The 21415-nt window shown below is 36.1% G+C and overlaps 3 protein-coding genes across 4 annotated transcripts in view; 1 reads left to right on the top strand and 2 right to left on the bottom strand.

Moving 5' to 3' along the window:
• Window positions 1-498: 498 nt before the first annotated feature.
• On the top strand, window positions 499-6133 carry LOC107658498 (tetraspanin-4-like). The gene is made up of 8 exons (XM_016447080.1): window positions 499-1066; window positions 1930-1999; window positions 3602-3793; window positions 4678-4752; window positions 4863-4958; window positions 5036-5149; window positions 5568-5651; window positions 5737-6133. The coding sequence occupies exons 2-8, from the start codon at window positions 1931-1933 to the stop codon at window positions 5803-5805; spliced, it is 699 nt and encodes a 232-aa protein (XP_016302566.1). The 5' UTR covers window positions 499-1066; window position 1930; the 3' UTR covers window positions 5806-6133.
• A 112-nt stretch (window positions 6134-6245) lies between these two features.
• Window positions 6246-14601, bottom strand: LOC107658496 (cylicin-1-like). The gene is made up of 8 exons (XM_016447077.1): window positions 14213-14601; window positions 11339-11513; window positions 9482-9746; window positions 8768-8981; window positions 8061-8177; window positions 7729-7802; window positions 6606-6875; window positions 6246-6482 (listed from the first exon to the last, which is right to left on the bottom strand). The coding sequence occupies exons 2-8, from the start codon at window positions 11509-11511 to the stop codon at window positions 6441-6443; spliced, it is 1155 nt and encodes a 384-aa protein (XP_016302563.1). The 5' UTR covers window positions 11512-11513; window positions 14213-14601; the 3' UTR covers window positions 6246-6440.
• A 4271-nt stretch (window positions 14602-18872) lies between these two features.
• LOC107658497 (paired box protein Pax-6-like) overlaps window positions 18873-21415 on the bottom strand; it is a 7658-nt gene continuing 5115 nt past the window's right edge. For both annotated transcript variants that reach the window (XM_016447079.1, XM_016447078.1), the window contains exons 7-8: window positions 19605-19749; window positions 18873-19421 (exon numbers count right to left, since the gene is read on the bottom strand). In XM_016447079.1, coding sequence (XP_016302565.1) covers window positions 19321-19421; window positions 19605-19749 — 246 coding nt within the window. In that variant the 3' untranslated portion in view covers window positions 18873-19320. The remainder of the gene's footprint in view (window positions 19422-19604; window positions 19750-21415) is intronic.

Genomic DNA, 21415 nt, shown 5'->3' with positions numbered 1-21415 from the left:
TAACTTTTATAAAGAATATCTCTTTGGATTTGAGACTTTAGTCTTTGCAACTTTACAGATCTTCTTTATGCACCAAGAGCTTGTAACACTCCAAAGAGAAAGGAAAAATTGAAATTGCAATGCATCATATGACCCCTTTAAGATACTTCCTTGGGGATTTCTGACATTGTAGCACATAGTGTGAGGTACCTAACACAGCGACATTGCTATAGTTATTGTTTAAAATCTCATTGCAGCAAACAGAAAATCATTTTCATCTAACGAAATGGGTTACATTTCACGTTCTTGAAATTATCAAAATACAGCATATTCAACTAAATAAAATTATATTCCAAATGACCACCAGATGGAGCTCACAACAAGATTTCCGACAAATATTCTCACTGCAAATTTCACTCAACTGTGATTAATACTGATTGACATTTACATGAAATTAAAAAAATTTGAATGAAACAATTCAGCATTCAATGGATTCTCTGGAGACCAGCAGGGGGAGGAGAGAGGGAACGAGTGAGAGGGGAGGGCTGATAACTACATCTGGAAGTTATTTGGAACAAGAGAGGGAGGAAAATAGTTGATAGAAAAGATAGAAAGCCAAGGAGAACCTGCAATTAGTAATTAGGGTTGAGGGAACACACTAACAAGCAAACAAATACTTTGACATTGTTTGTTACATAAAAAAGAAAATATATTTTGGAACCTTAAGAGAAATCCGGGAGAGAAATGATAAGAGTCTGAAGGAATTAAACAACAAAGAATGAAAAGCTTATGAAGAATTCTGTAACCTACAAAACTGCGAGACCAATATTTCAAGTTCATCAGCCTTTATGGTTTTTTGCACCTTATGAGAGTCATTAACAACCAAAAGAACTGGAGGAATCACATCTGCAATGTGGATAATTTTGATCTATGAATAAATACAGCAAGATCTCATGAACTTCATCAGTACGAAAGAAAAAGACAATACAGGAAGCTTTGGATTCAGGACAAAGTGAAAACTCAACTCTGTTCATAGAAACTCTTCAATTGCCAGTCAGTCACTTTTTCTGTCTCCATCTAAATCAAGGTAAAGTGACTATCTTTGCTTCATGTTTAATATAAATTTTGCAATATTAAAAATAAGGATTTGTGTACTGTTTATGAACCACTTGATCAGTGCTGAATTGTACCATAGAAAACAATGACAAATTTTATTCAATATCATGTGTTTATGAAACCCAGATATTTACTTATAGGATATTTTGTGTTTGATATTTAGTCAGAAAAAATATATTTTATGGACTTGTAGAACTGATAAAAAAAAATGGGCTGAAAAAAAGAAAGAAAACAATTGTGGCTAATTCCCCTCTTCTTTAAGCAGTTCTAATGACAAGAAAACTAAATGTAGGATTAGGTTTCTGTGTTCTCATTTTTAAAGAACGCATTTTAATTCACAAATACATATGGTGCCAATTTCCAGAACCATTACTGACATACCACTGAAATCAGGTCATAAATCCATGTGCTGCCTAACTTTGAGGAGGCTTATATGTTTACATTTTGGCCCATAATATACTCCGTTGTCACATGTGAACCGCATTTTGTTGAACAAAAAGGGCAAAATAACCACCAACATGATTGTTGCCTTTCGCTCATGGAAAATGAAGTGAAACATATTATTAAAATCCACAAAATTCATTGAGTTTAATGTATAAGTGAGGCCCTACATGAGTACATGTTTCAGACATGGATAATAGCTTTAATAATAATAGCTTTATAGTTAATGCTATCAGCAGTACAACACAAGGGTGGTTTCTTCCTGTCTGGAAACAGCACTTCCTCTCCATGCTACAGTTCAGGAGAGTGTGAAAGTTTACACACGTTAAAAGCACACACAATATGTTTATCGTCATTTGGTGACTCTATTCCTGTCTTTCTTCTTTCATGCAGAATGTCTGTGTCACGAGGTTGCCTCTGCTGTGTGAAGTACCTCATGTTTATTTTCAACCTCATCTTCTGGGTTAGTTCTACTTTTCTCTTATGTCAAATATCATTTTAGCAGATTGTGGAACCATATTCAGTAGAACATCACCATTGATCGAACCTGTAAGAGTTTCTTGAACTCAAACCATAGTTCTTAATGACATGAGGCTATTCAAACACACAAGGTTGTGTTATTGCTTTTAAACAACAGGGGCTCTATTACAGAAATATATTAACTTAGATATTCTGTTTGGTAACCATGGTAATTTCACTTAGGAAACAAAACGTTTCCAATCTTGAATTAAGATAGGAAGTTTCAGTCAAGGAAGTTAATACAGCCCCAGTTCAGTAAACACTAAGTTAGTTCACCAAAAACTCTGTCATTAATTACTCACCCTCATGTCGTTCTAAACCCGTAAGACCTTCTTTCATCTTTGGAACATAATTAAGATATTACTGATGAAATCCGAAAGCTTTCTAACCCTCCATAGACAGCAAGGGTCCTACCACGATCAAGGCACAGAAACATAAGGACATTGTTAAAATAGTCCATATGTAACATCAGTGGTTCAACCGTCATTTTATGAAAATACGAAAATACTTTTTGTGCTCAAAGAAAACAAAAATAATGACTTTAATCAACAATTTCTTCTCTTTCGGGTCAGTCCACAGCCATTCACGATATGTTTGTGGGGCTGCTGACATAGAACACGCATGCACTGCCTCTTGTTTACAAGAGGAACGCACATGCATGCTTCAAGTAACGAGTAATTAATGACAGAATTTTCTTTTTTGGGTGAACTATCCCTTTAATACTTACACAAGTACTTTGTTGCTCCATCTACTTATTGCCAACAAAGTCCAAACAGTAGGCTATCAACTGTTAGCATCTCTGAACAACAGACAGTAGTGGCTTTCCTGAATGACCGCTGTGGATTGAATTATTGAATCATTCACTCTGCGAATCGGTTCATTGACTCACTTAAAAAAAACGTCACTTGTCGACACCTGCTGATGTAACGTTTGCAGAAAACAGCCAGGGAACGCCTCTTAGCCACAAACTAAACTAAAGGGTGGAACTGTACACAACAACTTTAAGATTTCATCCCTGATTTACATTTGACTAAAGTCATAGCCAGTCTGCAGATTTTGGATATTAGAGTTGACAGTTTTCACAGAAATCACATGTCTAGCTTAAGACTATAATTCTATCCAGGTTGATATTTTAGAACTCATATTGTTCCATTTGTCATTCGTCTCCTGGCAACGAGGCACATGTTTCTGCTTAAGTTTATTGTGTTTGGAATGACTTGAAAGTCTGGTAAGGTGTGATGCTCACTCCTTTAGTGTGTAATGCTGAGGGTCCCATTCTTTTCTCTAAAAATGTAGCAAGTATATAGCGTTTTAAAATCTGTTCAGAATTTTAAAGTCATGTAATGTATTCCAGCCTTAACTGTTTAACATGTATAAAATATGCAAGCACATGCAATTAAGTAGCCTATTAGTCAATTAAAGTCTTTACAATTGTCTACAATTGTCCCTCAGAACAACCTAAACTGCTTTACACTGATGGGAAGTGACTTCTCTGAACATGATGATGATGCGCCGTTATTTTTTTTACCTGTGCTTGTTTGTGCAGTTGGGAGGATGTGGTTTATTTGGTGTTGGGGTGTGGCTCGCCTTTACACAGTCAGAGTTTTCATCTCTACCACTGTCCTTCCCTTCACTCTCCGCGGCCAACCTACTGCTTGTTGCTGGAGGCGTCACCATGGTAACAGGGTTCCTCGGATGCCTTGGTGCTCTGAAAGAGCAGAAGTGTCTATTGATGACGGTGAGATACCTGGATCCTTACTGACATCAGTAAAATAGATGTGTGCAAAAATGCCCAGAGGACGACATTCATTCAAGTATCATCTTCATCTCAGATGTTTCTGATTTCTGAAGGATCAGGTGACACTGAAGACTGGAGTTAAGAAACAAAAACCAGCTTTGCCATCACAGGAATAAATTACATTTTAAAATATATGGAAATAGAAAATAGTATTTTCAATTGTGATAATATTTGATCACTTTATTGTTTTTACTGTATTTTTGATCAGTTAATGCAGCCTTCCGGAGCATAAAAGACTTCTTTCAAAAGCCACCTTTAGTATGTTTATGTGATATACAATGTGCATAGTTAATTGAAATTTCATGTCGATCTATTTATTTATTTTGTATATAAAGATGTTCATTCAAGTATCATCTTTATCTCTTGTGTTTCTCCTAAGAGGACATATGAATAAAAACAAATGAGAGGCAGTTATAGTACAGAACTATTAAACTGGTGTCTATAGCATAGTTCAGATACTTTGGACTAGTGTATTTGATAAGAAATATTTGATCTCATATTTTAATCGAAGAATGTCATTGATCTTGACAAATCTGAGCCCAAAATGATACGTTGTTGAGATCTCTTCTGAGGAGACATATGTGAGCAAAATAGGGCTTTTTTTTTTTTCAGGAGAAAAATCTTAGAAACAGAAGCAAAAGTTTCTAAATGCTCTGTGTTTAATCTCATCGCTGCCTAAGAGAAACAACTGAGATATTAAAAAGATTTCATTTGTGATTTTTCTTTGCTAAATGGGCATACTGTCAGAATACACCATGTCTGTTTATTTTAAATATATACTATTGTCATTCATGTGGTCTAATAGTTCTTTCTGGTTCTTTCAGTTTTTTGTGATCCTCTTGTTTCTAGTCCTGACAGAAGTGGCACTGATTTTGGTTTTGAGTGTGTATCATGAAGAGGTGAGGGACTAACGGCTGAGCCTTGCAAATATTTCAGCCTTTCCTTTCAGGAAAACACTTTGCCTTCAACTTCCTGTTTATCCGCTTCTCTCTCTGTTTTACCCATTTAGTTGGACAAGAAAGCCAAGGATGACCTAAGAGAGGGAATGAAAGACTATCTCACAAATGAGGGGCTAAAAAAATCCTGGGACAACATGCAGAGAATTGTGAGTTGAATTTATAACAGTCACAAATATGAAGGCTGAGATTCTTCAGCGTGAATCATGGATTCTGTTTCCTTCAGTTCAAGTGCTGTGGTGTGAGCAACCACACCGACTGGCACAACAAAACGTCCAGTGGCAAACCTCCTGACTCCTGCTGCAGAGATAATACTGAACGCTGCCATCACTGGGAAGAGGTCAGATCATTTCTGGGGTCACAGGGTCAGCTAAGTACCACACATTCCTAAATCCCACCAACTATTGGTAATTGCAACCATATGCTTAACGTAAAATGAAAGCAAGAACAAACCCTACATACATCTGGTAATGCTCTTTGTTATACGTCTCCTTGAAATACTTGATTCGTTCCAAATCAGCATATTAGAATGATTTTTGAAGGATTACGTTACACTGAAGACTGAAGTAACGGCTGCTGAAAATTCAGGAATAAATCATAAATAATTAATAATAAGCAAAGATAATGTACTTCCATCCAATATTTATTGCAAAATAAACTGTTTTAGTGTGATAAGAGACCCTGATTGTCAAGTCAGAATTTATTTTGTCATAATGACCAGCTGACTGAACCTGATTATTCTTAATTTTATGTTTTAGCCGTGCTATGAGAAGGCCAAAGACTGGCTTCTGGCTAACATCACCTCAGTGCTTGGGTTTGGAGTTTGCATTGGAATCGTTCAGGTACTTTGAAACTCATGTTTCTCAGAGTCTGCTTATTATACAATTGCTGCATGCACTATAATGCGACTGCATTTTCTCCCTCCAGATTCTTGCTTTGGTGTTCTCCATGCTGATGTACTGCCAAATCCTACGTGTAGAAAAATACATGGAATGACCTTACCTTCACCCCATTGTGCCAGGGGCTCTTTAAAACATAATTCCGAATATGTAATAAATGTTTAAATGGGCTTGCCTATTAGAGATACTGTACGTGATATGCATGTGCACATAAATTATGCCGTTGCATTTAGGAAGAAGCTCAGATGAATTTCAGATAAATGAATTGACCAGGTAAATGCCTAAATAATTAATTTGTGCTTAAGAAAAGATGATTAAATTAATATAGTGAATGTATACAGCAGGTGGAAAAGTAAATCCTAGTATTATTGCACTCTTTGTTAAATACCCTTATAACTGCTTGCAATGAACTTGTGATCAAAAGTTAATTTCTTTTAAATGAAAATCAGATGATTTGTTATACTAAACTAATTGTACTGTACTATATTAATGTCTGTTAAGGTCATTACAACTAAATAAGGATGCAATACAACAGTAGATTATTGAAATAATGTATTTTGGTATAAAAGTCACATAAACATTTTTTCAAAACATCCAAATGACAAGAAAATAAATACATCAGCACAAAAACCATATAATCAAGTAGTGTCAATTGCCCAGTTGGCTGGTTCTTGTTCTTCCTTTCCTCACAGAGGTCATGCTACATGATCCAGAGTTCATAATGAACAGAGGTCAATCACACTCCAGAACCTCATCTAATTGTGCAATGTTCCCCTGTGAATGAAAACCCAAAAAACAGTTTACTTAACAACTCTGCCCACTTCTGGAGGAAAGTAACAAATACAAAACACAGAATATCCTAGAGACTGAGGAAAATGCTAAAAGTAGACTGCTCACCCATCCTCCGTGACTCCTCACCCATGGTGCAAAGCTCTCCATGTAGCGCTCAGCATACCCTGTCAGACGCTGAACTCCAGTGGCCGTGACCACTCGTCGAGACACATCCATGGTGATGGCGAGACGCCGCAGTGTAGGGCTGACCGGAGCCGGAGCCGGAGCCGGAGCGGGGGGCTCTTCACTCTGACTGGCATACGTGTCAAGGAGTTTGGCAAAGGATGGGTAGGAGAGGCGTGTGAGGGTGGACCGCAGGAAGGGGTTGACGTTTATCTACAACATTAACAATGATAAACACAAAGTAATTCACTAAAAATAACCATGAACAATCAAAACACTGCTTATGTCAGAAAACCTTTATGATGAGAAGCCAAGATTACTCTATATCTCAGTAAGACTGGCAAACTTGCACTGTAAAAAAAATTCCGTAAACTTTACGGTAAAAAAACGGCAGCTGTGGTTGCCGGAATTTTACCGTAAAAAATACAGTAGCAACGTTTTAGGTTTTAACTTAAATTTACAGTTAAATACCGCAATTTCATTAACTGATATAATGTTAATATACCAACCTATTGAAGTACTGAAATCTGTTTTGTACCTTTGTAATACACTGATAACCACCAAATGCAGGAGGTGATGAGAAAGTCATATGATGAACAAAGCCCATCACAAGCAGCTTTTAAATAATAACATATATAGAAGGTGCAGTGTCATTTACGCAAATGCTAAACACCATCATGATAACGCACATGTAACTGAAATAATGCAATAAACATTCATTTAACAACATTAGGTGTAACACACAACCCTAATATACAAAACTGATAAGAAAAAACTAAGAAGAAACATAGTTATTTCAACAAAAAAACATCAAATTTGAAATGTAACGCAGGGAATTCTGGGAATGTCAATTTACGGTTATTCACTGTAAATTAGTCTTTTTCACTTCCAAAAACGGTATACTACCATAAAATTTATGTCCAATACATGTAATGTCCAATACAGTTTTTCACCGTATATAATAGGGGAATTTACCGTTAACCATTTAACAGGTTTTTACTGTAGCATTTTTACAGTCTTTTACCGTTAAATTCATGATCATTTTGTACAGTGTAGGGATCACTACCTTCTCGTTTATGGCATCCCCCTCTGAAGTTAATATCTGAACTAGTTGTTGAACCACAGCCTCTTTGCCATTGTCTACGATGAAAAGAAGAAGTGTAACATAATATCCCAACAATAGAAGTCAAAAAACATCAGCTGGACCATCAACCCATTATAACAATAAGCTATTGTTAAAGGACTGAACATGAATTTCTGTACCTAAGACAACAGGTCTGTTTAATATTCAACTGCTCTTGCTTTGGTACTGACTGACAATGCATCTACTGCACACATTAAGATCAAATTGAAAACCAACAGGTCATAAACAAGTCTGGTTTATGGTTTTACATGTACCTTTGAGTGTACTTGGCGCAGGCTCTGGTTTAACAGGGGATTTCTTTTTCACACTGTGTTTCTGTGCGATTCTGTCCAGAGTTTCTGCCACACCGTCATAAAACTCAGGTGGATGAGCTGAGATAAAACATATCACATCATATCACATGCAGAGTCCATACACACACAATCATTCTAACGTTTGGAGTCGGTAAGATTTCAGATTTTATTCAGCAAGAATGCAATAAACTGAAGTGACAGTAAAGACTTTTTTAAATGTTACAAAATATTTAGATTTTCAATAAATGCTGTTGTTTTGAAATTTCTATTTAGCAAAGTATCATGAAAAAAAAACTGCACAACAGTTTTGCATTTATAATATTAAGAAATGTGTCTTGAGCAGAAAATCAGCATATTAAAATGATTTCAGAAGGATCATGTGACACTGAAGACTGAAGAAATTTCTGCTTTACAATCACAGGAATAAATTACTTTTTAAAATATAGTCAAATAGAAAACAGTTACTTTATGCTCTAATAACATTTCACAATATTGCTGTTTTTTACTGTATTTTGAATCAAATAAATGCAGCCTTGGTGAGCATAAGAGACTTCTTTCAAAAAACAGTATAATAAGACAATCTAAAACATTCTTAACAGTGCCTCCTGTGTCTCAACTTCTATATCCATAAAACAAGTTAAAGAAATACTTTTACATCTGAAACTTACATGGTGAAACAGGATGATCCTCAGGTTGTGAAACATCTGTAGCACCTTTGAAAGGCAGAGAGGCTGGGCGCTGAGGACGAGGCTCTTCTCTTTTGAATGACACTTTTTTGAATAGATCAGATATTTTCAGTTTTTTCTTCTTTTTCTTATTTTTGTCCCCTGATTTTTTGTCACCTTCCTCTTCAGACGCAGAGGATGGTGTGAATATCTCTTCCTAAAAGAAAATGTCTCATTAACAAGTAGTTCTGAAGAGCAATGTTAATGCACATACTGTTAAGAAAGAAGCTAAAAATGAATGCATTTTGGCTCCTTGGCTGGTCAGTAAATTTGCAATACAGAACCCGTAAAAGTTTTGAATTAGCTTTGAAGTTCATGCACCAGATGAAACAAGAGCCAATTTTGGCCTCTACAGATATAGTCAACAGTGTTTGCTTGTTTCACACTGCATGTTAGGCAATGCTTATTTATTTTAGTGCCAATATTAAGAGGTTACACACTACCAGCATGAGCACAAGCCGAAGTGTAAAGCTGAAAGTGTAGGAGCCTACCATTCATTTAAAAAATGCACTTTTAAGGTTTTGAATTGATTATCAAATTCATTTGCAATGCAAGTTTTTCTGAAGCTACATAAAATGAGCAAATTACATATTATTTGACAAAAAACACTCACTGTTGCTTTGCATTATAAAAAAGGCCTTAGGTTTGTGATTTTACCTCTGTTTTTCTGGGTAAACTGTGTGTTCCATTTGTTGATGGCTTGTCAGACTGGCCCGGCTGACTCTGCTTCTCCAGGGTGTTGTTTGGAGTCAGGTCAGAACTGCCGTCTTTCTTAGCACGGCGGATCATAGATGAACGGGATCTCAGTCTTCTTTTTATTACATTTTTAATTCCATGTTTCTTTTCCTCTGCGGCACTGATCTCCTCATCCAAGGAGTCCCATCCATTTGCATCTTTCTTTATTTTGTCTTTTTTTGAGGCACTAAAAAGAGAAAGATGGGTCATACTTTTTATTCAACGTTTTTGAAGAGGTACATTTTCTTTTAAAGGATAGTTCACCCAGTAACTAAAATTCTGTCATAATTTACTCACCCTCAAGTTGTTCCAAACCTGCATGAGTTTGTAGTCCCCATTGACTTCCAAAGTATTTTTTCATACTATGGATGTAAATGAGGACCAGCAACCTTTTGGTTACCAGCATTCTTCAAAATATCTTCTTTTGTGTTCAGTACAAGATTAGAACAACTTGAGGGAGAATTATTTATGATAGAATTTTCATTTTTGGGGTAAATTACCCCAATTTGCATGTTTATATATTTAAGGATAACAGAATCGTTGTGGTCCAAGATTAGATGACTTGACCACTAAAAGTTCCCCTGGACTATTGAATAAATGAAGTTAGTAGCAAGGATCCTTGAGAAACTGTCACAGTAGTGAGGTTAGCAACAGTTTATATATTCAAATCATCATTAATGATTGACAGATGAAAAGATGATTCATCTGGCACTATTCCAGCTTCCACTATTCTTTTGAAAATAGGATAGAATCAAATAAAATATATTGTGAATAATTTAAAAGGAATTCAAAGCCAAAAAGCAATTAACCCCTTAAGTGCCACCCCCCATTTTTGAACAGACGTGAAAGTGCACTATCCAAACTTAAATTATTATAATTCATGAAAACTTTGGAATACAGACCTAAGGTTGGACTCCTTTTTAAGAAGATAATCTGCAGATTACTGCAGAAGTGGAATCACTTCAAAATATTAAAGTATCAAAAAGTTATAGAAGTCTACTTTAAAGAAAATGCACTGTACCAATTTTTATTTTATATAAAGTAAATATTTTACAAAATATTTTTGAATCCAAAATTGATATAAAATTAAAGCTTTATGTCTAAATAAGTTATGTTCCAAATATGAGGTTGATATAAAAAAATGGAGGTTCCTGTGAGATTTTATTTAGTTAGGGGACGTTATACCACAAACAGCCACCGGGTGCCATCCAAACTCTGTAGAATTTTTGTTGATGCATTTTTCTGTCACAAAGGTCTAAATTTCTCTGTCAATATTACTTCTATCAAAAAATAACCACCGAATATGGAATCTTGAGACTCAGACCTTTCCAAATATATGTATTTTGTCAAGATTATAAAAACATTTGATTCTAAAAGACCGTAATACATTTTGTAATATGACACTTGACTCCACCTACTAAGGGGAGGACACGGCTAAAAGAATTTAAAGTACCATTTCCATGGTAAAGCAATGTCCGATTTAAAAATGGGTTTCACAGGATGAATTCTGAGGTTTTAAGCTTTCAAATAATATATAATTTATGATGATTACTAAAATATGTGATAGAGAAAAAAGAAAGAGTCCAAAAAATACACTTCAGAGACAGGTCAGATAGATTATTATAATAATTATTATTATAATCTCTGGTGTTTGCTTATAAGAAGTATATAATTGTCTTGTTTATGTCTGTGATGTTCAGTCATACTTACAAAATGAGTTGTTTTATTTTGTGCCATTACAGTGTTTAATTCTGTATCAGTTTGAATGATTTGTGTCACCTGTATTTGTTTGGGTCCTTGTATTCTCCTCCTATCCTTCCAGGGCGCTCCCCAGGAGGAATCGAGAGAGAGTGACGCAGAAAAGACTTCAGCACCAACCGTGCCTCTGCTTTGATCTCCAGGAGGGAGATGGAGGGTGAGGGGGAAGCAGGCCTGACCACTACGTCTGCCATCGCTGAGACAGAGAGAGAACTAAAACTTTTTAAAATGTGAGCACACTTTCATATTATGCAACAATACAAAACACCACTCAAGAATTCCAATGTTCTTTCCACAAGTAAAAACCTAAACCAGAGCCTCGTCTCTCTGTCAAGACAAACGATTAATTGGAGGTCAAAGTACACTTTGTATGTGTAATGTTCAGTGAAGAATTGTGCATTAAAATACAACCAATAATCCATCCAATCGAAAGAGAAGTGAGTTACCTCAACAGTACTTAAATTCATAGTGGGTACATGAAGGAAGTGAAAGTACAACTACAGACACATACTTATGAGCTATTTCTCACTCAAACATAAAAACCAGAGCCTCGTCTCTCTGTCAAGACAAACGATTAATTGGAGGTCAAAGTACACTTTGTATGTGTAATGTTCAGTGAAGAATTGTGCATTAAAAGACAACCAATAATCCATCCAATCGAAAGAGAAGTGAGTTACCTCAACAGTACTTCAATTCATAGTGGGTACATGAAGGAAGTGAAAGTACAACTACAGACACATGAGCTATTTCTCACTCAAACATAAAGACACAGAACGAGAGCTGGAAGTTCCAGTCTGTTTACCTCAGGCATTATATTTATCTACGTCATTTATAGCCTTTCACAAATATTTCAAACATGACAACAACATTTATCTATATATACTGCCCTCTAAGTAGGGTTTTCGATAACATTTGGTGGAAATGCATTAACATTAAAAAAATGATCACTGAAGACAAGTAATAACAGTTTTCTGTTTGATTGCATAATAACGCAAAATATACATGTCATGGACAAAAGCACCCCACTTGGCAGATATGATGCCTGATTACAGGATTAAACTTGGAATTTATCAATATTTTATTTAATATGTTCTCTAAATGTAAATGTCTATGGAGCATAAATGAGCTTTATTAGCAACACTTCAAAGATTCTTAAATCAAGATACACTGGGAAAGGAAAATGACCAAGAAACTGACCAAAATGAAGTGAGTTTATAATTAAAAAAGTACAAATATCTGCCAATGGGCTCAGAAAAATCTACTTAATTGAAAGGGAAAACAAGTTTTCATAGCCCACTGGCAGATATTTGTTCTTAATTTTGTTTAATTTATAAGAAAACAAGACTTTGTGTCTTCATGGTAATATATATTAGTACATCATACATATCAGTGTATTTATGTGTGTGTGTGTGTTTGTGTGTGTGTGTGTGTGTGTGTGTGTGTGTGTGTGTGTGTGTGTGTATGGTATATAAGCCTAATATCAGACAACTGTCATCAGAACAGCAATGACAATTCTTGTAAAGCATTTTATCATTCCAATAATTCTTCTCATTCACTGTGAGCATTTTGCTTATAACTCACTCCTCTACTTTACAGGTTATTACGACTCATCAGAACTTGTAAATTCCACTGTGGGTATGCATTGGCTTTTATCTTTAGCAGAACAAGGCAGTTTCACAACTCAAAACACATGACATGTTTTCATGTGTTTGTTACTTGACCTGTTCATCTTTCCCTCCTTACCCTACTTGTATGAGACTAGAGTCTAGACCCTGACAGTTTTTATGGCACACATATTATGGTAGAAAATGAGCTCTACTTAATATATTAAACTACTATGCTACTTTGGACTTTATGTGTGGAATAATTAAATACTATATTATGTGATTACTTGAATTATTAAATATACCCATAATTGTACTAAAATGTAAAATAAGAGGCGGTCTAAAGACTATTAGTACATGTTTACATAATACCATAAAAGGCTAAAAATATTTAAACACAAACAAAATTCTAACCAGTTTCCAGCTAAGTCATGCAAGTGTGGATTTCACAGCAGAAGCGAGAAAACATCATCACCCAGCTTCTGCTGTAGTGGCACGTTTATCACTCACAATACATTCATACGTACTCTAGATCAGAAGAGGAATTTACCTCATTGCAAAACTGTCAGAGTGACACATTCCTGACCAGGCTGCAATAACATTTTATATGTTAATGACAAGTGAAAAACAATGTCCTTTTATTTTACCTGTCAAGTGAAACAAGCATAGAAAGTCAAACATTTCGAAGTCTCCTGTGGCTCCCTGCTTTTGTTTTTACACACTGAGCACATGTAGGGACTCAACCCTTGTTGTATGTTTTCAGTTGTACACCAAGGCTCTATTTCAGTGGCTTTCTACATGTAAAGACTTAAACCCTAGATCAGTAACTAACTCTGTAGATGTCTAGTTTGCCTGTAGGAAACTTTACTATAGGCTACTAGGTTGGTTAGTAGCCCATAGTAAAGTTATTAACAGACAAAATAGACACCTACAAAGTTCATTACAGATGTGGTTAGAGATGTGGGTTGTGTGTGTCAGTGAAATATCAAGTTGGTAGCACTGAACGCATAAATGAATGACTGATTGAAACTAATTACTAAGATACAAAAAGGGAAAAATTTGTTTATAAGATTGTTTACAATCTTATAAACAAATTCTGCCACACTCTTCTGCCACACTCTTGACATATATGAACAATTCGTGATATTCTTTTTCTGACTGTATCATGCCACCATTTACACCTGAATTCAAGTAAATATTCACAGTCATACATGACTGTCAGGATAACAACAGAATGTCTTGGTTGAAATCAAACATCACCAGAAAATACCTGTCTTACAAAAGTTCATACCTGGTAAATAATGTCACCTCGACGTCCGAAGGAATCAGCTGAGTCGCGACGTGTTAAAACTGAACACAACCAAACGCATCGACAAAGTCACTATTATTGAAAGCTGTATCAAAACAGATACAGTACGCGCGACTCAGCCGCGAACTGTGTCAAACTTCAGACGAGTTAAGAGTCACTGTGTCTGATGTTTCTGAGAGTTCAGATGTAGGTCAGATCTCACGGCGAATCAAATAAGACCTGAAGCTGTGATTCATATCGATGTTATTGATACTCCACTGTCGATACCGACAGAGCTTCACCTTCCCTACCGGTTTCTACTGCGTCAATTAGTCCGTCCTACGGAATGACCGAGTTTAGTTGTACGCACTGCGCATGTCACTGAGGAGTAGCATAGGACGAAGCCATTTTCCCAGTGGACAGGGTTCAATCTTGCAGCATGTTCAAATGGTACAGTAACAAACTTTCATAAAATAAATCATGTGTTCCATTGGCTATAATTGTCCTCAGCACGACAATTTTAAGTAGAGCTATTTTACTCCTAATTTTGATGCTACTTTGCTATTTTGTAACATACATATTTGTAGTGTTTACTTTTGTCTATAGGGTTTATTTACTGTTCACTTCTCTCTGTCTTGTATGCTGGTGTTAAAGACAAATTTCTAATTTGACGAATTGAATGCACTCTAAAGTAAAATAAATGCAAAAAACAAACCAATCTCAGTAAAAGAAAAAGTAAAATAAAAGCACTCAGTTATGTGTTTCACCAAATAGGGTTTATTTTCAATCAAAAACCAACATATTTCTCAGCCACTGAGAAAAGAGTTATTTGGTGACTGGTACTTTACTGTCGGTATTGATGACAGGAAAGTTGGGGAGCATTTGTCCTCCCTCAGCCCCCCCCAAACCCCGTCCAGCGTCATCTGTAAATCAGACACTGGTACAAGGATTGGGAGAGACAGAGATGGACGGTCAGACAGAGAAACAGAGACACGGTAACATGTTATGAAATCAATTGTTGAGAAAGTTTGGATGAGCACTGATAGAAAAGGTCAGTCATTAGCAAAAGAAACAAAGTATGCTGAGAACAATTCAAGCTGACGAGACCAAAAAAGAGCAAGAGGACATTCAGATTTATGAGAAAGCAATGAGAGATTAAGGAATATATCAGTTTGCAAATATTCTGGGTTAAGTACCGTTGAAAGTCTACACCATTTTAAAAGGTCACATCATTGTTCAAATGTGTTGTTCATCATTAAGAAATTACAGAAAATATCAGTACAGAAATTAAAATAAAATCTGTAGTTACCACAAAAGCCTCTCAGCAGCAACATTCTTCATTATCCAAATTGACAAACTCTCAAAAGTTTTCATTATACTTGTAAATTCATATCTGTCCGTGCAACTATCTTTTTCTTCTCTGAAGCTTCATCTGCTCTGATGTCTTACCTCAGAGTTATTTCCTCTTTAGCAGAGATGATATGCTCTCACGTCTGCACCCTCCATCTCTTGCTCTCTTCATCTTGACTGTCTTTATTTAGCTGTGCACTCTCTTCTTCCTGCCTACCCTCTGACCTGTCCTGACTGCTTGTCCCTCTCTTCGCTCCGCACTCCCTCTATCTATCCCTTGCTCGGCCACCTTATCAGCCCGAAATCACTATTCTCCTGATCGTGAGCCAATAGGGAGCAACACAGCTGGGTGAGGCACTTCCTCTGTGACAGGAAACCAGCAAAGAACTCTCAGAGACACACACACACACACACACACACACACACAGACAGAGAGAGAGAGAGAGAGAGAGAGAGTTTGGTGGACTCTAAATGTGGTGCAGAGTTCAAAATGGCTACCCCTCTCTGAAAAAAAAAGATGTTGTGTTCATTAAGGAAAATTAAATGTATCTGAATTGTTCTTATTGTGTATTTTCTATGTTGCTATATAGTAAAAAAAAAACAAAAAACAGTGACCTAAACTGTGTGCTAGAATTGTACCTGACTACCTTTACTTTTGTTTATCAGGCCAACCTGCCATATGCACAATATTTTAGTCATTTTGGATTAGAAAAGGATCTGTCAATTGCTGGAGAAATATTCCGGATTCAATACAAGTTAAGCTGAATCAGCAGCATTCATGCATGGCATAATGCTGATTAACACAGAAGTCATTTTGACCTTTGTTGTCTTTTAAAAAATCAACATTAGGGTGAGATGCTTACAATGGAAGTAAATGGGGCCAATTTTGGGGGGATTTAAAAGCAGAAATGTGAAGCTTGTCATTTTATATCTATTTTTATATTTATTATAAATGTAATTTTATTTATCTTAATTTTTCTGTTAAATTTGAGATGTATGTTGTTAAAATCATAATTTTTAACAGTAATTTTAGTTTTAGGGTTTACAGCATTACATTTCATGGTGACAATGTTATAAAATTGGATATAATTTTGCACAGAAATGGTTAGCAAGCTCTTTTTCACACTATAAAATTGTTTTAACTTATTGTTTGTCTTGATGCTGTACTTTTGAAACAGTGAGTATTTTTACATTTACAGATTGACTTTCACCTTCTTTGTAAGTGTTTTAAACAGTAGTATTTGTTTTTTTTTTGTGGTAATCAACATTATGCCACAAATGCTGTCATCTGAGCTTAACTTGTACTCAAACATAAATGTCCTGTTAATATCTAAACAATAGTAAAATGAATCAGAATTTGTATCTGTCACATTCAGCTGTTCCAGGGAGGTTTGCATGAGAAACAGAGGATGTGTTTATCCACTTGAGAACCACAGGCCAAGACTGTGTGCAGAGGGCAAGAGATGAACAGATAGAGGGAGGGGTAGAGATGGAGCGATGAGTTTGAGGGAGGAGACCCCATGTTCACACAGACTAGATAAACATGCTCTGATTGGGGACTCGAGGCCTTATGGGAATAGAAGAGACGTGACTATTATAGTGACCTCTGCTCAAACGAAGAAATTTGCGTGCTTTGCCCTCCCGGTCTCCACAGCTCGTTAACATCGGCCTTAATTAAACTCATCAAGAGTAGTGCACCGGAAATTTGGAGGATAAATCTCAGATATGGGCAGAGTCAGACCTCTAAGTGTATCCGTTCCAGTTTCGAGTGCCATAAGAAGTGCCAAGGACAAACAGGGAATTGTGTTAAACCAAGTTTCATTTCAATCTATCTTTGGTTATTATATACAAATATATAACCATGTGGCAATATTTTCTATATTTGTAGTTCTGGTATGTGAGATGAAAATATCTTATGACATCAAAGTTATTCATAACTCCTGTACTGTCTGAGTCCTTGTGAGAATAACTTTGTCAGAACATTATTTTCAATGGGTGTGGTGATGTAAGTAACAAAAACAGGAAATCCACCAGCACACAGGCAGGAAATGCTACTGTTCAGTGACAGTAATAAGTAAACACAACCCAAACGGCCGCTAGTGAACCAATTCACAGTTACTCTAGAGAAAAAGATAAAGATGAGGGGAAATTAAAAAAAAAAATTCATAGAAGAGTGTTCTGGGATATGCACCAAGAATTAATACAAATACTTTGCATGATGAATACAAAAAAAAAAACACAGACTGTTGTTCTTTTCAATGTAATATTTTTATTTCAGTGTTTAGTAATTCCACAAAAGGGTTTACACTAAAATGTTCACAATTCTAAAGATAAATACAGTAATGTTATCACTCTCTCTTTCATATTCACACACATTCAAACATACAAATCTACAGTGAGTTCATGGGATCTGACAGGAAAAAAACCTATGAATGTTACAGAGTGATGAAATAAAGCAATAATCAAATCACAGTAGTGTCCATTTAACAATGTACAGTAATAAATCATTAACTTAACTTCAGTATATTACACATGGTCAGTATGTTTGATTGTCTTTGCAGCCTTTTGCAATAATGTATTTTGATTGTCACTGGCTACAGCAATTAATATTCAGTTTTGATACTTTGTGCACTTGATTGATTGTCACTGCTTAGCTTGTGTATTAGCTTGATTGTCATTGGTTTCTCCACGTCAGTGCAATATTATGATGGGCTGGTAACTGATAGGCTCATAACAGACTTCTCAAAATCTATAATTTTCAATACCACCATCAATCTACATTACTGTTCAAAAGTTTGGGGTTAGTAAGATTTAAATAATAATAATACTTTTATTCGGCAAGGACACATTAAATTGATCAAAAGTAACAGTATAGACGTAACATTACAAAATATTTGTATTTCAAATAAATGCTGTTCTTTTGAACTTTCTGTTTATCAAAGAATCCTGGGGAAAAAATGTATCACAGTTAGGGTTATAACAAAAATATTAAGCAGCAAAAGTGTTCTTTATATTGATAATAAGAAATGTTTATTGAGCAGTAAATCAGCATATTAGAATGATTTCTGAAAGATCATGTGACACTGAAGACCGGAGTAATGATGCCGAAAATTCAGCGTTGCGATCACAGGAATAAATCTTATTAATATACTTTAAACTATACATATTGAATACATATTTAAATAATAATACAGGTTATTTTAAATTGTAAAAATATTTCAGCATTTACTGTATTTTTAATCAATAAATGCACCCTTGGTAAGTATAAGAAACATTAAAATATCTTACCAAACCCAAACTTTTGAACGGCAACTACAGAAGCAGTTTTAAAACATCCTCATTTTTGGTCACATGCAGTTTATCACATTGATTGTAAGTGGCACATCAATTAAACAACATTTTTCGTTGCATCAACATGAGGCAAGGTGTTGGCCTCAGCTAATTTTTTTAGATGTGCACTGTTTTAACTCCAATAGCTGAGAATGTTAACCAGACTAGTTTGTGCTATTGTCTGGCATGGTGCTGAGTAGGCCTATATAACTGTGCAGATCAAAAAGGCTGGAGTCCCTTTTCTCTTCCATCTGTGCAGGTTTGTGAGGTCCACATTTTTTTCACAGGATTATGGCTTACATAGACTGCTTCCCTGATGTGTACATAATCTAAATAAGTAGGGTTTCCTGACACACGTTTTGTTAAATAATTTGCTCAAAGTTGCTGATTGAAGCTCTGCTGGTTTTGTCTGATAATGATAAGGTGTGTTTTTACTGCAGTCGCGTCCAGTACTGACCCAGACCTTGTCCCAGCTCCTGATCGCCGCCTTGAACTGCAGTCTGCCCTGCTGCGGAAACACCGGGAAAGAATCCTGAAAGAAACACAAGGCCTTACCAGTGCGTTCTTCACTCGTGGCCACCTCTGATGACTTATTTGTAACACAGAAGGAAACCACAAAGGGGCTAAACCACATTCACACACTATTTGCTCATGCAGTGTTTTAGAGTATTTATTTGCGGTGTGAGGGTGGAGTATGTTACAATACTGCACTCACCTGTGTTTGGGCTGGCCGTGGGTGGGGGTGGGAGGTGGGGAGAGGTGTAAGATGAGGAGTCAAATTTACGGGAAAGATGGGGGAGGGCAGAAGGAGAAGGAGGCAACATGCAGGAGTAAGTTGGAGTGGACTGGGAGGGCAAAGACTAGAGGAGAGAAGAGCAAATAAAGATAAAAGATTAATCGCATTTCATTTAGAGTATCAACAGATTCAGTAATAAAATCATTTGACAGCTCATTGTGCGAGAAACACCCCTCATAAGTTTACTCTGGGGTTTTTATGATGTTTTAGCTCAATGTGCCACAGTCCTATCAGAGCAGCACACTGGGTGTGTTGCTATGACATAATTTAAAAGAGTGCATGAGGTCATTAAATATAAAGAAGATATATTTGTTTGACTAAAGGGAGCGGATTTATGGACTATATCGGACCTGTTGAACTGTATACGTGCGAGTGATTATTTTTAGAAACTACAGCAGGCTGCGTGTAATTCCATCAGAAACACTAGAGGACGCTTTTATGCTATTTAAAATGATTTTGAATGTCAGGCGGACTCATGGTTTTACCTTTCAGTTGCGTAATAGGTGCTTGTACTAGAACTTTTTGTCTGCATTATTTACTATTGTAGAAAGCACTTTGTTTTGAATGCTTTAAAGAAACAAAAAGGCGCATGCTGTTATGTTTGAGAGGGCATCATTTTTTAATTAAGACATTAAAAACAAATATTGTCTTCGATAGAATAAATAGTTTATTTTGTATACAGTAGCCGACTGTACTTTAAAAGAGTTCTCCCACAAACAGATATCACCGTTTTGTGCACCCAGAAATCGTTTTGTATTATTGTTATTATTGTTATTTAAAAAAAACAAAAAAAACTCGCCTTCACTAATTCAGTGAGTTAATTTAGCGGGGGATTCTAAATTCGAACGGTCTTTAGTTTGTGAGATTTGTAAACAGAACCTGTACACAACCCGGTGGCTCGTGCCTGACTAGAGCTTTAAATTGATATTTCACCCCAAAATTAAATATCATTAGTAGTCATTATTTTCCCCTCTCGCGGCGTTCAAAACCTGTGTGACTTTCTTAAGTGGAACTCGAAGTTATTTTGAAGAATGTTGGTAGGCATTTGCAACATCAAACTTTTGCTTTTGCGCGCCACTAGGTGTCAGTATTATAAATCAAAACTAAAATTACTGGGTACATTATTCAGTACTGATGTAGAATTACCAGTGGCGGCTCGTCGGGGGAGGCAGGGGAGCCACAGCTTCCCCATAATTTTGAGGTGAAAATGGGAGGACGACGATTTAATGTTAATAAAATTCACAATTCATTTCAGTTCATGTCTCAGAATGTGTATTTTTTTGTTTGTAATTTCAGTTGTAATATCATAACGTGAAAGCGTCGCTTTTCTATCGCGAATCTGCCGAATCTGCTGATGTAATTACAACCGCTAATGATAGAGAAGGGGAGGGGGAGGCCGGGGGAGAGGTGAGCTCTCGTGCCTCCGTTGGTAAAAAAATTAGCCAATCACCATCGAGTGTTCACTTTCAGCGCTGAGGAGTGTTGAGAAAAGAACCCTGGCAAGGGAGGCTAGCCTCCTTCTGATATCAACCAATCATCATAGAGACGTATGTTACGTGATATTAGTTTGAACGTCTGCCGCTGCTCTGATAATGTACATATGTACCAAGTACTTATGACGAGTAGCGATATTGAATATTTGATTGCCAACAGATTTACCAAGCTAATATACAAATTTAGGGAAAACAGCCTAAGCTGGATATAGGCTACAGCAGTCGGCTTAATTAAAT

This window comes from Sinocyclocheilus anshuiensis, unplaced genomic scaffold (assembly GCF_001515605.1).
Source record: "Sinocyclocheilus anshuiensis isolate Anshui unplaced genomic scaffold, SAMN03320099.WGS_v1.1 scaffold371, whole genome shotgun sequence".
Lineage (NCBI taxonomy): Eukaryota > Metazoa > Chordata > Actinopteri > Cypriniformes > Cyprinidae > Sinocyclocheilus > Sinocyclocheilus anshuiensis.
This window is presented reverse-complemented; position numbering and strand designations above follow the sequence as displayed.

What these genes read in the sequence shown, in the direction of transcription:
- LOC107658498 (XM_016447080.1), top strand. Translation starts at nt 1,931, where the DNA reads ATGTCTGTGTCACGAGGTTGCCTCTGCTGTGTGAAGTACCTCATGTTT. An exon ending in TGAGTGTGTATCATGAAGAG is followed by an intron (nt 4,753 to 4,862) that starts GTGAGGGACTAA and finishes TTACCCATTTAG; the next exon opens with TTGGACAAGAAAGCCAAGGA. An exon ending in GCTGCCATCACTGGGAAGAG is followed by an intron (nt 5,150 to 5,567) that starts GTCAGATCATTT and finishes TTTATGTTTTAG; the next exon opens with CCGTGCTATGAGAAGGCCAA.
- LOC107658496 (XM_016447077.1), bottom strand. Translation starts at nt 11,511, where the DNA reads ATGGCAGACGTAGTGGTCAGGCCTGCTTCCCCCTCACCCTCCATCTCC. An exon ending in AAGGACCCAAACAAATACAG is followed by an intron (nt 9,747 to 11,338) that starts GTGACACAAATC and finishes TTCTCTTTTTAG; the next exon opens with TGCCTCAAAAAAAGACAAAA. An exon ending in GGGATGCCATAAACGAGAAG is followed by an intron (nt 6,876 to 7,728) that starts GTAGTGATCCCT and finishes TTAATGTTGTAG; the next exon opens with ATAAACGTCAACCCCTTCCT.